Raw genomic sequence first — 14,881 nt, forward strand, 5'->3', positions numbered from 1 at the left:
ATCTCATTTATATTCTCAATATTTCGTTCTTCTATAGGTAAAAGAAACATTTTCTTATTTTCATTTTTAATTTTATTTTTTAATCTGCTTCTTTGTATACCACCAATAACCCATACACCTTCTACTTTATGTCCTTTTTTATGCTTTCTTTTTGCTATTTTAGACTCATCTATTTCTACTATCTCATTCCTACCTCCAATCTTTCTATTTTTATTATATATTTGTTTATCTTTCAAATAATTTCTAAATAATCTATTGTATTTCGTAATTGTTTTTCTATCTATTTCTAAACTTGATGATAAAATAGTTGAAGGAGTTTTTTTAAAAAATTCATATAACAAATGTACTTGTATATTTATTGGTAACTTCAATTTACTAAAAATTGCTCCTTTAAATGGCGAAATAGCTTTTCTACATTTATAATTTTTGCATTTAAATAACTTTTCTTTAACATATAATTTCATATCATAATTACATTCTTTAAATTTATCATATTTATTTATATAATTGTTTTCAATTAAGTATAATATAGCATTTTCTTCATTGTCAAAGACATGTTTTAAGTTTCTATAAGGTTCTATAAACATATCTTGGAATTTATCAATTTTCTAAAATTAATTAAATGTTATAGAAATTCATTTTTATCCATTTCATACATTTTATTTCTGTCAGCTATAATACCATACATCCTTGACTACTTAACACCTTGACAGCTTGTGCCTGGGAATTGATTATATAAATTCTCCTTTAATTCTCCTTGTTACCTAAAAGGTACAATTATGGTTTCCTTATTTGTAAATAGCCATATTATCCCAGTTACCGTTATTTACTGTCATTATACAATGCTTACTTTATACTTATGATGTATAGTGCTATAAGTGATTTTTCATTTATATGATGAAAGACTATTTATTATATTTTGTATTGAAAGTGCTCAGATCACCACAGAGAAGATGCGTGAGTAGAGGTACGACTGCTATGTTGCCCGTAGTCCGTTTCAAGTGTATACTTAACTTCTGCCAAGAGTGTATTTTTGATCGGCGCGCTATGCAACCGGAAAAGAGACTGATACAGCTCTACACTCTTGTGATCATCCAGACAAGACAGTTTCCATAAAAGACGCGGATGAGCCATAGGTGCAGGCGGCAGAGAGCAAGGCAGAGAGCAAGAGAGAGAGACAGGAACATGGTCAGAGCCAAGGCCAACATCACGCACAACCAAAGAGGGATGAACCAGATCATCAAAGCTGATGAAAAGGTCAATCACACTACTCCAGCTAGTGTGCCCAGGTTGAGCATTGGCCATGCGGGCAGCAGAGAACAAGGTAGGAACACCTTTGGCCAAAAGAGAGTTCCAGCAGAAGAGACCAGCTTCTTCAATCCATTCAGCCAATCGAGTACCACGAGTGTTGCTTCGAGAGTCACCAAGAAGAGGAACACTACGTGCATTCAGATCGCCACAAATGAATGCGTTGGTCTGAGAGGCATGGGTGCGAGCAGGGAGAGACATAAGGAGAGACATAAACTCATCATCGGTCAAGGAAGGAGGGGCATAGACACAATGGATGAGAAAGGTAGAAACCTGGCAGGAGAAGACATAAGGAGAGGAGGACGGAAGAGGAGTAACCGGATAAGGACAAGAGGGATTGACCAAAAGAGAGATACCCATCTTGCCACGGAAAGAGTCAGCAACAGGTTGCCCATAGGTGTGGTACTGTTGCCAAGAGGTAGGGAAGCGGAGAGGAGGAAGAAGCCAGGTTTCGGTTATAAAGATAAGTGAGGAGTCATAAAGGTAATCGGTAACAGTGCTAATGGCTTGACGAGCAATACCATTAGCATTCCATATAGTCATGGTGAAGTCATAGGCAGAAGGAGAGGAAGGGGGCATACAGGCGGAGGAGAGTTGCATAGGTGCCTCACTCATTAAGAGGAGGAGACCGGTTCACCATCACCGGCCAAGGTAAAGTCCATACTGGAAGGAGAGACAGAGGGGCATTAATACCAGCACTAGTACCATCACCAGCCACAGCGGAGAGGGGACCAACCACTTTGCCAGCTTGTTCTTTCGACAACCATCCTTGGCGAACAAAGTCGTAGGCCACCTGTCTACGTACTTGTTCACGGATGTAACCAAGCGCACGGACAAGACGAGCCGCCTGGAGCTCACGAGCCTTTACAGTCAGAGCATCAGCATCCAAAGACGCAAAGGCAGGATCCTTGACATTGACCGCAGAGAAAGGATCAAAGTCAGTCAAGACCGGAAGCGAGTACTTGGCCATGACCTTCAGGAGATCCTCCTTGTAAGCCGAATGGATCAGCAAGGCTACGACATTACGAGCCGGATAGTGCACATCAAGTACACGGCTGTTATCCAACCCGATCAGTCGCAGCTTGCGGCGGAAGGCAGAGAGACGGTCACGGTACTTGTTTGGCAAGTAGACATACTCATAAAGAGGCCTGTCTACACAAGTACCAGTAGCAGCAGGAGAAGAGACGAGAAAGATGCGAGCAGCGGCCTTACGTTGCTTAGGAGTGATCCTAGCCTTGGGTTTGGCCTTGGCAACCGAGAGAGAGTCGGACTTTTTGGGCTTACCAAAGGCCTCCGCAGGCGTAGGGTTCCTCTTGGCAACTTGAGCCCACTTGGAGCCAGCAGCAGAAGGCGAGACAGAAGAGGAGGGAGCAGCAACCAGATCATTCTCCAAGGGAGAGGCAGTGGACAAGCCAGCTTGGGACTCAAGCTCCAAGATTCTAGAACGGGCGGCAGCCAGCTCCTTCTTGAGGGCAGAGTTCTCGGCGACCAGGGACTCCAGTTGGGCCAAACGCTCCTCATGTTGCTCAAACTTGGCCTGGAAAGCAGCAAACCAAGCAGGAGGGGAAGGAGGGAGCAAAGGAACGTCACTTACTTCTGGCAAAGAGTCAACACCAGAGCTAGAGGGAGCAACAGAAACACCAAAGTCAAAGACAACGTCTTTTTCGAGATCGAGATGAGCTGATCTCGAAGGGGTGTTGACATCACCAACTCGAGATCGAGGCAGGGTACGCGTCATGTCGGCAGGGATCAGTGATGGCGAAAGTGAACTATGCAACCGCTTACCGGAGAGACTTGAAACTTTTCTAGGGGATGTAGATAATAAAGACGATGATTCTGACAAAGTTTGAGCTTTATCGGACAACTTGTTCACAAGAGATGGGGACTCGATGTCGAGATCTGTAGATGGAAATGTCGAAATGTCAGGAATGGAGTTACTAAAAGTGCTAGATTCGTCAGATCGAGACGAAACAGGCACCAAAATGTGCGTAGAGGATTGTTGCAAAATAGTAAAAGAAAAAAAAAAACGCGGTTTAATAAGAAAGATGAGATTTTTCAGAAACGGGGGCTGAATTTGAAAAAAGTGATTAAAACCAGACCAAGTTATATGTAATGAGCATCAGGTTTTAAGTCGTCCGACTACGTTATTTGTATAAGTAAGAGAAGACATAAAGACAAAATGTAGTGCAAGATCAAGGGACCCAATTAGACAAATGATATGATAATAGTCTAGTTTAAGATTCCCTTTATTTGCTTTGATTGATCTAGTAGTTATATTTACTTTTTTTTAAAAAAAAAGAGAGAGGATGCATCAGAATTATCTGCTTATTGAGCGCAATTAGTAAACAGGCTAATTGGTTTATTCTCTCAAAAGCTGTTTACCCAAACAGTCCTTTAAACTATCTAAAGTGATGTACAATACATTAGCTTTTAAATAAAGCCAATCTACATGTTTTTCATGGTTCAGCAAGGTCAATACAATCCCCAAAAATGTTATTGAATATGCTTCTAGAGAAAAAGAAGAACTACTTTACAGGCAGCATCATTTTTTTTTCTTTTAAGCTGCTTTATGATGTATTGGTCTATTCTTTTCAAGTTCAAATTTGTTTATAGAAAAACAGACTTGACATCCTTTTTCTAAAAATAACGATGCTGCTAAATAAAATACATTTTCCTTGACCAAATGAATGTGTTGCTTAACCAAGTGTCATTCTAGTTAGAGTGTTTGTTGACAAAACTCAAATGCCTATATTTAATATACTCAGTGTATGTCATCATCTGATATGTATCTTAATCTCTCTATATCTCATGTCCATTACATCTTCTTGTTTTACTTGTTTTATGATTATTACATATTTGATCCTTATATATATATATTTCAGTATTGAACTTTTGTACATATCTAGTTTATGCATTAAAATTCTTTACCTAAGTTGTTGACACATATTACGACCATAGAAGGTATGAAATACAGATACAAACTTTGTTTTGAAAACGATTCATTGTCTAGATAGCATCAACAGAGTATAGACAGCCTACAGTGGTTGTGAGTAATTATCACAAATGTAGTTTAGCTTGGTACAAAACTCTTATGCCTTATTGATCATGTATTTTTGCACATTGTAAAGTCAGTTTGTCCAATAGGATTCCTGCATACAATGAAAGTAATTAGCATCTTTTCATTTCATCATTCAGGGTCTTGAATGACATCTTTTAAACTTCTCTTTTTTTTTGTTGTAAAGTAAAACAAACGAGTAATACCTAAAATTGACATTAGTTATTATCACCTAAAACCAGGTTTGCTGATACTATGTGACAGACTGACTTTTATGACTCTTCTATAAAAGAAAAAACGCACAGACAACACGTATGAACTCGTTTGATTTTAAAATGATTGTTTGGATTATCAATTTATCCATACGCCCTGATAAACTTTATTTACTCCGCCCCTACTCCTTAATTTTCTTTTTCTTTGCGTGAATCTACTTTATCATTTGATTCATTCTGTTCGTCTTAAATACAGATGAGTATGTACTCATGTTAAAGTAGACATACTCTTCTTTCTCTCATCAAGTCATTCAATTACCATCTGGTTTAACCTCCCCCAAAAAAAAGCGGTCCAAATCATGACGATTACCAAACTGAACTCCGCTACATAACAGGTGAACAATTTTTTTTTCTTTTCTCCATCCCACTTCTTCTTGTTCTTCATTACAATCGTAAGCACTAAACCACCCCTAAATTACCACATATTCTTCTTTGTAATAGAGACTAGTTGATGCGTTCACCAATGGACTTGAGAGTTGGAAATAAATATAGAATTGGAAGAAAGATTGGTGCAGGTTCTTTTGGTGATATTTACCTTGGTAAAAGAAACAATAAACTCTGTATGTTTTTTATATATATTCATAATACTTTCTATAGGCACCAATTTAATTACAGGCGAAGAAGTAGCTATTAAACTAGAATCTGTGAAAGCCAAACATCCTCAGTTAGAATATGAAGCCAAAGTATACAAAGCATTGTCTGGTGGTGTAGGTGTTCCTTTTGTGCGATGGTTTGGTGCAGAATGTGACTACTTTGCTATGGTCATTGACTTATTAGGACGTAAGTGATGCAATATACTGGATGATGATAATAACAGCTTTTATTGAATTAGCTTCTCTTGAAGACTTGTTTAATTTCTGTAACCGTAAATTCACATTGAAGACAGTTCTCTTATTGGCTGACCAGATGGTATGTGTATTCTCTCCTTGTTTCTTCTAATTTTTTCCTTCTTCTCTTCAGCTCTCTCGTATTGAATATGTTCACAGCAAAAACTTTATTCATCGTGATATCAAGCCCGATAATTTCTTAATGGGCATTGGCAAACGAGGTAATCAGGTCAATATCATCGATTTTGGTCTTGCCAAAAAATACCGTGACCCACGCACACACTTGCATATCCCTTACAGAGAAAACAAGAACCTAACTGGTACAGCACGTTATGCGAGCATCAATACACATTTGGGTGTTGAACAATCAAGACGTGATGACCTTGAATCATTGGGTTATGTACTTATGTACTTTTGTCGAGGTTCATTACCATGGCAAGGGTTGAAAGCAACGACCAAGAAACAGAAATACGATCGTATCATGGAAAAGAAAATGACTACACCTACAGAACTCTTGTGTCGTGGTTTCCCAAGTGAATTTGCTATTTACTTGAATTATACTCGCTCTTTACGATTTGATGATAAGCCAGATTATTCCTATCTTCGAAAGCTGTTTAGAGACTTGTTTGTTCGGGAAGGATATACGTATGACTATATTTTTGACTGGACTATTTATAAGGCAGTAAGTAACATGATTTGTTGAGTATGTAGATTGACAACAGGTTACAGAATGAACAAGAAGCAAAGAAAGAAGCCACTTCTTCCAATGTACAACAAAAAAAAGAGGAATTAATGAAAAACATGACGGAAAACCAAGGAGAGAACTTTAGTTCTTTCCGTCGAGCAGCTCCTTTCAAACCTTAAGTTCTTATTTATATATTTATTTGTATATATATATATATATATGCGCACACACACACACTTTTATATATATATATATATATATATAATAAACTTATTGTTTATTTCTCTTTATTTTTTATTTTATGTTAAGCATGATAGTCTCCCACTAATTCCATATCAACACCAAATTGTTCATATGAGACCTTGTATCTTAAACGAAGGGGTTCCTAGCCATATCATTCAATAAAAAAGGAAACCATAGTTAATTTCTTACCTTATTAGGGTTTTGAAGCATGATTACTTGAGTAATAGCCCGACTTGATTTAGGACCTAATGTTTGTGAAGACTGAGGCTCCATTTTGATTTGCATAGACTATAGACTATATAAATGACTGTATAAACACACAATGTCTATCTACCTTGGGAGCAGCCAATCTCAACATCAACTTATCCATGGGTGCAGTGGATTGATTAGAGAAAAAGGCTTTCATAAAGCATTGGGTGTCTTGTTCCTGAACTTCAATTTCAATACATAAGCCATTCTTATTAACAAGTGTGATTGTCTTTTTGTTGGTTGTTGCAGGAGAGACAATAGGTGAAGTAGCTTGGTGTAGTGTGGGTGATTGCATCGAAGAAGGGGAATGACTAGGTGGAACATTACCACCCAAGAGATCAAAGATATCGGCTGTCTTTTTGGCTGGTGTGATGTTCATATTGGTCCCAAAGATATCAGACAAATCATTTAATGCAGTACTTGATGATTGAGTAGTTGATGGAGAAGGACTATCACTTAAATCATCCAAATCAATCAAACTAATGCCTTGTCGAGCAGGTTCTTGTGAGTCTGAAGGTGCTGTAGGTTGTTTACCACTGATTTCATAATGTGTATCAAACAAGCCCTTCTTGACATCAGCAAATTTAGCCATGGCATTATTGATCATATCATTCAATGTAAGTAAATTCTCAATCTTGTCATTGTCTTCTTCTTCTGTAATCATCTTTTGAATCTTGGGTTGTGCACTAGCACAAGCATTCTTGAGATCCATGATAGTCTCATTACGGTCTATCTTTTCACCTGGTTTGATAGTCTCTAGCATTTCATACAACAGAATAGTCTTGTCTTGAATCTTGGCTAGTTCATCTTCAAACTTTTGACCATAGTCTGGTGTTTGTCGAGTATCCTGTTCTAGAGTGAATGATACAGTAGATTATCAGATAAAGACTTACGAAACCAGACATGATTTTCATCAGACGATTGGCTTCTACCAAATCTTGAGGTCGACCACGACGAATGAGTTCTTGTAGTTTCTATTCAAAGAAGAATGAATATACAACATCAGTAAGCATAACCATCACTTACAGCAGACTGTGCTACACGGTCTTCTTCTTCCAATTCATGAGCAGATTTCAAAGACTAAAACTTGATTAATTTATCAAATCAAATCATTCAACTTACATCAGAGGGAGCCAATGCAGCCACAGAAGCATCTCTTAATTCAGGGAAACGATAGCCTATATATGTATATATATGTATGATAAATAGGATATCCAATGTCACACTGTGTATGTGTACCTTTGAACCTTAAAAGTCGATACATGTCTTTGATGTGCACAAGATCGTCTTTATGCTTGGATATATCAGTCAATGCTACTTTCCACTCTTTAATCAGATACAGGATACGTTGAATGACTGGGTTAGGAAAAGGCTAGAACTTGGTCAGTTCTCTTCATCTAACATATCTACACACTTACAGCAGGGCGTTCAGGGAATTTGCGCACTAATTCATTCAAGAATTCTTTTGTGGCTATTTGAAGATGAAAAGGATATCCACAATTCTTGACACAATTATCAAGCAACTAATGCTATATGTAAATAGATGCATATTCTCTTAATAGCAACTTACGGTCAGTGCAAGCATGGCTTGGTTTACATTTTTACTATTGACTAATTTCACAATAGTAAATGCTGCTTCTCTAGGTCTATCTATAGGTGTTGGTTGGAGAAAAATGGAATGACATACAACTTACGCAGTGCCTTGTTTCTTGTTAATCATTTCACAAATCTCGAGATTAAGACCAAGTTCAGGTTCATAGCGTGCAGGACTACATGCGCCCTCTAATCATCATGAGTAGGTCATAAGTGAATTTTGGGTTATTATTACCTATAATAGCCACCAAGGTGCTTGGCATTTTTTATGAGTATTCGTTTCGAATAAAACAAAAAAGCGTGTCTTGTTGTGTATACCTTTTTAATACTATGTCACACCTATATAAGGATTGAATCGCCGAATGCATTTACTCTTTTTTTTTTCTTCTTCTTTATTACTATTATGAACGATTCGATTGATATTCATATTCGATGGCCTAATGACCAAGAATTGTTATTCAGTATATCTTATAACAAAGACACAATTCAATCCATAAAGCAAAAAGTAGGTCTATTATAAACAAATGACATTATCCTGACAGGAATATTCTAGATACGATATTATGCGCCTGAACAAACAACCAAGAAAACAATGCGATTAATTCATCGAGGCCAATTATTGGTTCATGATCAATACACCTTATCAGATTATGGTATTCGACATCAACCTCAGTTATTTATTCATTGTGCTTTATCTGATCCTTTGATACCAACCAGTACACTGCATCAAACAAAAGAAACCAAAGTAAGTCTAAACATGATATCATCCCTCTTTAACACAGAATATAGTCTAGATTGGCTGGGTTTGATAAACTGCGTGAATCTGGTTATAATGATGAGGAGATTCGTAGTATTCGACTTCAATTCCACCAATCACATCCCGACTATATTGATGGAGGTAATTTGTTGCATAAAAATATCATGCTTATCATTCAATAGAGCCTGTAAGTCAAGAATTATTAGCATTAGAAGAAACATGGATTGAACACACAGGTCGGTTATTACCGCCAGAAGGATGTAAGTAAATGCATGACTTTTTTCTTTGCTTATATTTTATTAGCTGTTCAAGGCAGTTTTAAAGAAATGTTATGTGGCCTTGTCTTGGGTTGTTTCTTAGGTGTCTTGTGCTTATTTTGGTTCAAGGAATCCGTATTTACTCGTCGACATCAAATGGGTAAAATAATTTCATTTTGATTGACTCTTGTTTAACTCTTGGTTTAGGTATTGTGGCTGGTATGCTCATCAATGTTTCTTGTGGAGTGATGCATGTCTACTCATAAACTATACCCCCCCTCTTGCATTTATATATAAATCTGTTGTCTGTGTTACTTGAGAATGGGTACCTTTTTTTTTCTTACTCCTTAAATTAACTCGACTCCGCTCTTTTTTATTTCATTTTATTTTTATCTTTATTACTTCATCTTATGTCAAGTGTTCATCTTGTAGAGGGTAAACGTATTTTATGTACAGCAGATGTCAGAGGTAAAAGACAAGTTAAAATAAAATAAAACAAAACTAAAAAGACGTCAAGGTAACATCTCTGAACTCAATCGTCTTGCACGCGACTTCAACGCGGACTATATTATCCATACGGGTGATTTTGGTTTCTATGGTAACAAAGACGGTCTCGAATCCTTTCTAGATACTCACAGTTTCTAGATCGATCCAGTCTAGACAGAATCGGTGACAGACCTCTGAAACACTGGATTCAATATACCACTTTGATTCCTGCAGCTACTCGGTCTCGTATCTTGGCAGGCACAAGTGACCAAATCTATCGTACGATTGAACAATCACCACAGACACTCTTGAGTGAATTTTCCGATTATTTAGCAGGCAACAAGACATTGGATGTACCTGTCTATACTGTCTGGGGTGCTTGTGAAGACGTGGCTATTATCGAAAAGTTTCGCTCGGGTCAGTATCGTATTGAGAACCTGTTTCTTTTGGATGAGGCTTCAACGCATGTGTTGGAATTAAGTGGTGTCAGTCTAAGACTGTTTGGGTTGGGTGGAGCTGTTGTGCAACATAAATTGTTTGATAATGGTGAAGGTAAGGAGAAATGAAGAAGACGATTTGTTTAATGTGCATACGTTAGGTACGGACACAATTGCTGGTGGTTTGGGTGTGATGTGGACAACTGCCCTGCAGATTGGCGAGTTAGTTGAACTTGCTGCGAGTGTCTATGACCCTACAGAAACTCGGGTGTTAGTGACCCATGCAAGTCCCGGAAGAGAAGGACTTTTAGCTCAACTTGCTTTAACTTTACATGTAAGCATTCCTCTAAGCATGTCTTTCAGGAAACTCATTGTTTTCTTTTAGGCTGATTTTACTATTTCTGCTGGTCTTCATTTCCGTTATAATATTGCTTATAATGAATTTGCCTGCCAACCTGAAATTGATCATTTCCGTAACAGATTATTACAATCTCAACAACAGTTTATGCAATTATGGGATGCCATTAAAGAGCAAGTAGAAGATTCAGTCGAGTAAGTTGACGAGATGATGTAAACTATACTGATGTTCTGTTAGTGAACACCAATATACATTGCTTCGTAATGCTCTCAATGTCGTCAACCGTATTCCTCCTTCACTTCAAGACCTGGAGCCAGGCTCTGATAGATCCAGTGCTGAATCTGCTTTTTGGGAACGCGATGAACTCGCTTATAAAAACATGTGGAACTTCAATTTACCCGATGCTGCCTATGGTTCCTTGATGTTTACTATCCATCAAGGCATCATTGCTTCTGAAATGAAGAGTTATGGTTTGAATTTCTCTTACCGAAAACAACAAGCAAGTTCACCTGTACTTGAGAAACCCAATAGTAAATCCAATGAAGATACTGAGAACACAAGTACAACAGCTAGTACAACCCCTCCTCCTTCTTCAATCAACAGTCATCATATGTCCAATACCAATTACAGAAATTCAAAGCGACAAAGCATGGTGAGTCTATAGACGCATGTTTTTATTTATTTACGCTCTCTATAGCAACCTCGTAATCTTTATACAGCTTATGTGGGTGGTCTTTCCAACACCACAGTGACTGAAGATGATATTCGTGCTTATTTTGGTCATGATAATGTAAGTCAATCATTCTATATATCATACCTTACTCATGACACTATTAGGTTACGAGTATCAAATTCCCTATAGATTCCACGACGCAGTTACCAAAAGCACATTGTTATGTTGAGTTTGTTAATGCACAAGCATTAGAAGCAGCACTCGCAAAGAACGGTATGATTTACCGTGATAACAAATTGATTATCAATCGACCCAATACACAATACAATTCACCTGATAGAAGAGCAAGTACAAGGGGAAGAGGTGGAAGAGGCTACCGTGATAGTCGTGTTATGAACAATGATCACTAAAATAGTAATAATAAAGAAAGCGATGTTACAAGTTTCATGTTAAGTGGATTACGTTGTTTATGTATATCAAATGATCTTGAGTAACCTATAGAAAAGAAAAAGCTATAAAAATGCCGCTTATTTTCGTTTTATTTTTATTATTATTTTTTTTTTTTTTTTTTTGCCAAGAATCAAAGATGAGATTTTTTGCATTATCTGCAGTAGTAATGGCTGTTTGCTCCGTATGGACAGAAGCAGCCATGACAAGGTAGATAGGACACAGCTAATATGCGTATGCTCATCATTTTCTAGAATTCCACTCAAGAAACACCAAGAGACATCAGCTGAGCGACTTGAGCGATATTCTCATACAGGAGAATACTTGGCACAAAAGTATTTCAAGAGTCAAAAGAATACGGGCCTTGAAACATTTCAAGTAGAAGCAGATGGTTCTGCTCGTCATGGTGTGCCTTTATCAAACTATATGAATGCTCAAGTAAGCAACATGTGTCTTTATCGTATGCTCATTCGTTTAGTATTATGGTGAAATCCAATTAGGTTCACCTCCTCAACCCTTTACGGTTGTGTTTGATACAGGCTCCTCTAATCTTTGGGTGCCTTCTAAGCATTGTAATTCAATTGCTTGTTTCTTGCATAAACGTTATGATTCTGGCAAATCTAAAACATTTGCTGAAAATGGTACTGAATTCAGTATTCGATATGGTACAGGTTCATTGGAGGGTTTCATTAGTCAAGTAAGGAGTTTTTTTTTCTCATGTGATATCTAAATGTGATGTTAGGACTCTCTTACTTTAGGTGGTATCAAGATTGATCACCAAGGATTTGCTGAATCTGTCAAAGAGCCAGGCTTTACTTTTGCCTTTGCTAAATTTGACGGTATCTTGGGCCTTGGGTATGATAACATTGCCGTACAACACACGGTACCTCCTTTTTATCATATGGTCAATCGTGACTTGATCGATGAGCCGGTCTTTAGCTTCTGGTTGAATGCATTTGAAGAAGGCTCTGACCAAGGTGGTGAAGTTGTGTTTGGCGGTATCGATCCTCACCATTATTCTGGTGAAATCGTTTGGTCTGATATCCGCCGTAAAGGATATTGGGAAATCACGTTGGAAAACATCAAGTTTGGTGATGAATATGTTGATTTGGACCCTGTAGGCGCTGCTATTGATACAGGTTCTTCTTTGTTGGTTGTGCCCACCACCATTGCTGACTTGATCAACCATGAACTCGGGGCTGAAAAGAACTGGGCAGGTCAATACGTGCTTGAATGTGACCGTGTGCCTGAACTCCCCGAGTTTTGTTTGACGTTTTCTGGCAAAGACTTTTGTCTGTCAGGAGAAGATTATGTCTTGAACGTTCAGAACCAATGTATCTCTGGTTTTATGGGCATGGATATTCCTGAACCTGCTGGCCCTCTTTGGATTGTGGGCGATGTCTTTTTACGCAAATTCTATAGTGTTTATGATTTAGGCAATAACCGTGTAGGTCTTGCTAAAGCCAAATAAATTTTATTACTGTTTTTCAAATGCAAACGCGAGGTAAATGCCCGCTGCCTCCCACTCCTCTTCTGTCATTTCAGGCGTATGACCGCCCACAACACCAATACGTTGTAATAACCTCGAGAATCCCTCTTCTTGTGAAGCAGAGGTATAGAATTGATGAAAGTTTTCTTTGATTATCAAGCGCAACCCATATTCTTTGGCAAGACTAGGCATGATTGAATAGACTGTTTGTCATCTGTATCTTACCTCTCAAATGTTTTCCAATGGACAAGATATTCAGGGCAATCTACAGCATCTACTAAATGAAACATGTACTTGCAGCCAAAAGGCTTAAAACCAATTTTTTTACGGTCATCATTGACATCTTGTATATCTTCAAATGTAATGCTGTAAATTGAATTACCAAATCCAAACGATCCTTTGGGTTCTTGACGTACACGCTTCACAATCCAATTGGCATCAGGCATCGTGCCAATAAAATAACCGCCGGAACGTAAGCGCTCAGATACATTCTGAAGCATGGTACGTGCTTTCTGTTTGTTTTCAAACGCATAATGAAGACAAAACTGCATAGAGACTGTATCAAATCGCATATCAGGTCTTAATTTAGGAGCAATGAGTTCCTATAAAAAGTTTTTTTTTTAATCTTCTCTTCTCAAGGTGTCATAAAAAGACTTACTTGGTAACAATCCATAGGATAGAATTCTGCTGTAAATGTACGGTCTCTTAATGACTTGTATCGTTCTTGCATTTGTTGCAGGGACACATCAGCAATATCTAAACTTGAGTTTAGTGACAAATAGAAAAAAAAAAATAGGGTTACCTGCTGCTACAAGATGATGAATCCTTGCTTTAGCCCATTTGATCAAATCACCACCTTTTCCACATCCTATGTCAAACACATTTGTTTTGGGTCGAACATAGCGATGGATCAAGACACTTTTGACCCAGTTATTGAAACTTCGAAGTCGAATGATACGCGATTCTTTTCGTTTTACAGCACCAACATCAGGACGATCGTTGTAATGTTGAGCAACACTATTCGGGTTGGAATCGTATTGACGTCTTTGTGCTTTATGAGGCTGTTCTTGTTCGTGCTCGTATTGTCTTTTCATCTGGAAAAAAAAAACAAAAAAAAAAAATTAAAAGGCGTTTCTTTATCTTCTTCAAGTGCCTTTGAAGGCATAAAAATCCATAAGAATTGTTCCACCGTCACTCCCTTATTTTTCATTAGGTGTTCTCTTATGAACCTTAATTTACAAAAGGAATCCAAAGTTGCTATTTATGGTATTGCTTCAAGATGGAGCAAAAAGATGCTTTTCCAAAACAGAAAAAGACGTGATAACTTTGAAGCACTTTTGGGTAGCGAGCAGTCGCAATCAAACATGACAAAAGTAAACGATATTGCCCAGGAAAGGAAACGAAACAACAAAGAAGGGAGAACTTAAAAGAAGAGAGACATACGCGATACGCATATATTATGAATTTGATCGGGGTAATCAAGTCTTTTCAGATGCTCTTCTTGTCTAAACAAGAGTTGATCAGACTTTCAAACAAAAAAAAGAAGACTCAAAGAAGGAAATATATACCATGAAGACTTACCAAGCCTTGAATGAATATCCTTTATATACCAAAGAGAACCAGAGCTTGAGAAGAAGATCTTGAAAGTCCTACACCAATTGATCAACTCCCTTGAAGACACCTGAGAGACCAGCCTGAGTAGAGAAAGCCTTGATCATCCTGAGAATCACCAACCAAACAGAGCA

At 37.7% G+C, this 14,881-nt stretch overlaps 8 protein-coding genes across 8 annotated transcripts; 5 read left to right on the top strand and 3 right to left on the bottom strand.

Moving 5' to 3' along the window:
* Window positions 1-1,674: 1,674 nt before the first annotated feature.
* B0P05DRAFT_501404 (uncharacterized protein) lies at window positions 1,675-3,309 on the bottom strand. Its single transcript, XM_051575450.1, has one exon. It carries the CDS (start codon window positions 3,044-3,046, stop codon window positions 1,916-1,918), a length of 1,131 nt encoding a protein of 376 aa, XP_051428948.1. The 5' UTR covers window positions 3,047-3,309; the 3' UTR covers window positions 1,675-1,915.
* A 1,789-nt stretch (window positions 3,310-5,098) lies between these two features.
* Window positions 5,099-6,292, top strand: B0P05DRAFT_582448 (kinase-like domain-containing protein; the record flags this gene model as incomplete). The annotated part of the gene is made up of 5 exons (XM_051582179.1): window positions 5,099-5,174; window positions 5,233-5,415; window positions 5,468-5,544; window positions 5,596-6,148; window positions 6,210-6,292. 5 exons carry the CDS (start codon window positions 5,099-5,101, stop codon window positions 6,290-6,292), a joined length of 972 nt encoding a protein of 323 aa, XP_051428949.1.
* Window positions 6,293-6,387: 95 nt separating this feature from the next.
* On the bottom strand, window positions 6,388-8,694 carry B0P05DRAFT_567092 (uncharacterized protein). The gene is made up of 12 exons (XM_051581118.1): window positions 8,632-8,694; window positions 8,468-8,560; window positions 8,334-8,421; window positions 8,210-8,285; window positions 8,058-8,162; window positions 7,879-8,011; window positions 7,762-7,817; window positions 7,666-7,719; window positions 7,533-7,613; window positions 6,725-7,486; window positions 6,580-6,678; window positions 6,388-6,532 (listed from the first exon to the last, which is right to left on the bottom strand). The coding sequence occupies exons 2-12, from the start codon at window positions 8,493-8,495 to the stop codon at window positions 6,452-6,454; spliced, it is 1,563 nt and encodes a 520-aa protein (XP_051428950.1). The 5' UTR covers window positions 8,496-8,560; window positions 8,632-8,694; the 3' UTR covers window positions 6,388-6,451.
* On the top strand, window positions 8,636-9,257 carry B0P05DRAFT_482105 (uncharacterized protein; the record flags this gene model as incomplete). The annotated part of the gene is made up of 4 exons (XM_051575212.1): window positions 8,636-8,737; window positions 8,786-8,977; window positions 9,022-9,130; window positions 9,172-9,257. The coding sequence occupies 4 exons, from the start codon at window positions 8,636-8,638 to the stop codon at window positions 9,255-9,257; spliced, it is 489 nt and encodes a 162-aa protein (XP_051428951.1).
* Window positions 9,108-9,627, top strand: B0P05DRAFT_567097 (uncharacterized protein). Its single transcript, XM_051581119.1, has 3 exons — window positions 9,108-9,130; window positions 9,172-9,406; window positions 9,454-9,627. The coding sequence occupies exons 2-3, from the start codon at window positions 9,262-9,264 to the stop codon at window positions 9,510-9,512; spliced, it is 204 nt and encodes a 67-aa protein (XP_051428952.1). The 5' UTR covers window positions 9,108-9,130; window positions 9,172-9,261; the 3' UTR covers window positions 9,513-9,627.
* Window positions 9,628-11,689, top strand: B0P05DRAFT_567102 (uncharacterized protein). The gene is made up of 8 exons (XM_051581120.1): window positions 9,628-9,714; window positions 9,764-9,844; window positions 9,892-10,284; window positions 10,331-10,503; window positions 10,555-10,721; window positions 10,765-11,179; window positions 11,225-11,317; window positions 11,365-11,689. The coding sequence occupies exons 1-8, from the start codon at window positions 9,657-9,659 to the stop codon at window positions 11,608-11,610; spliced, it is 1,626 nt and encodes a 541-aa protein (XP_051428953.1). The 5' UTR covers window positions 9,628-9,656; the 3' UTR covers window positions 11,611-11,689.
* A 60-nt stretch (window positions 11,690-11,749) lies between these two features.
* On the top strand, window positions 11,750-13,126 carry B0P05DRAFT_567105 (endopeptidase). Its single transcript, XM_051581121.1, has 4 exons — window positions 11,750-11,857; window positions 11,902-12,085; window positions 12,126-12,344; window positions 12,390-13,126. The coding sequence occupies exons 1-4, from the start codon at window positions 11,787-11,789 to the stop codon at window positions 13,116-13,118; spliced, it is 1,203 nt and encodes a 400-aa protein (XP_051428954.1). The 5' UTR covers window positions 11,750-11,786; the 3' UTR covers window positions 13,119-13,126.
* Window positions 13,125-14,293, bottom strand: B0P05DRAFT_520356 (guanine-N(7)-methyltransferase domain-containing protein; the record flags this gene model as incomplete). The annotated part of the gene is made up of 4 exons (XM_051575759.1): window positions 13,939-14,293; window positions 13,795-13,892; window positions 13,362-13,738; window positions 13,125-13,320 (listed from the first exon to the last, which is right to left on the bottom strand). The coding sequence occupies exons 1-4, from the start codon at window positions 14,228-14,230 to the stop codon at window positions 13,125-13,127; spliced, it is 963 nt and encodes a 320-aa protein (XP_051428955.1). The 5' UTR covers window positions 14,231-14,293.
* Window positions 14,294-14,881: the final 588 nt, after the last annotated feature.

This window comes from Gilbertella persicaria, assembly GCF_025201335.1.
Source record: "Gilbertella persicaria strain CBS 190.32 chromosome Unknown B0P05scaffold_97, whole genome shotgun sequence".
In the NCBI taxonomy this organism is placed as follows: Eukaryota; Fungi; Mucoromycota; class Mucoromycetes; order Mucorales; family Choanephoraceae; genus Gilbertella; species Gilbertella persicaria.

What these genes read in the sequence shown, in the direction of transcription:
- B0P05DRAFT_567092 (XM_051581118.1), bottom strand. Translation starts at nt 8,495, where the DNA reads ATGCCAAGCACCTTGGTGGCTATTATAG. An exon ending in TGAAAATCATGTCTGGTTTC is followed by an intron (nt 7,487 to 7,532) that starts GTAAGTCTTTAT and finishes ACTCTAGAACAG; the next exon opens with GATACTCGACAAACACCAGA. An exon ending in TGCTTCAAAACCCTAATAAG is followed by an intron (nt 6,533 to 6,579) that starts GTAAGAAATTAA and finishes TGATATGGCTAG; the next exon opens with GAACCCCTTCGTTTAAGATA.
- B0P05DRAFT_501404 (XM_051575450.1), bottom strand. Translation starts at nt 3,046, where the DNA reads ATGACGCGTACCCTGCCTCGATCTCGAGTTGGTGATGTCAACACCCCT.
- B0P05DRAFT_567105 (XM_051581121.1), top strand. Translation starts at nt 11,787, where the DNA reads ATGAGATTTTTTGCATTATCTGCAGTAGTAATGGCTGTTTGCTCCGTA. An exon ending in ACAGAAGCAGCCATGACAAG is followed by an intron (nt 11,858 to 11,901) that starts GTAGATAGGACA and finishes ATCATTTTCTAG; the next exon opens with AATTCCACTCAAGAAACACC. An exon ending in TGGAGGGTTTCATTAGTCAA is followed by an intron (nt 12,345 to 12,389) that starts GTAAGGAGTTTT and finishes ATGTGATGTTAG; the next exon opens with GACTCTCTTACTTTAGGTGG.
- B0P05DRAFT_567102 (XM_051581120.1), top strand. Translation starts at nt 9,657, where the DNA reads ATGTCAAGTGTTCATCTTGTAGAGGGTAAACGTATTTTATGTACAGCA. An exon ending in ATTCAAAGCGACAAAGCATG is followed by an intron (nt 11,180 to 11,224) that starts GTGAGTCTATAG and finishes CGCTCTCTATAG; the next exon opens with CAACCTCGTAATCTTTATAC. An exon ending in CTTATTTTGGTCATGATAAT is followed by an intron (nt 11,318 to 11,364) that starts GTAAGTCAATCA and finishes TGACACTATTAG; the next exon opens with GTTACGAGTATCAAATTCCC.
- B0P05DRAFT_567097 (XM_051581119.1), top strand. Translation starts at nt 9,262, where the DNA reads ATGACTTTTTTCTTTGCTTATATTTTATTAGCTGTTCAAGGCAGTTTT. An exon ending in TACTCGTCGACATCAAATGG is followed by an intron (nt 9,407 to 9,453) that starts GTAAAATAATTT and finishes CTCTTGGTTTAG; the next exon opens with GTATTGTGGCTGGTATGCTC.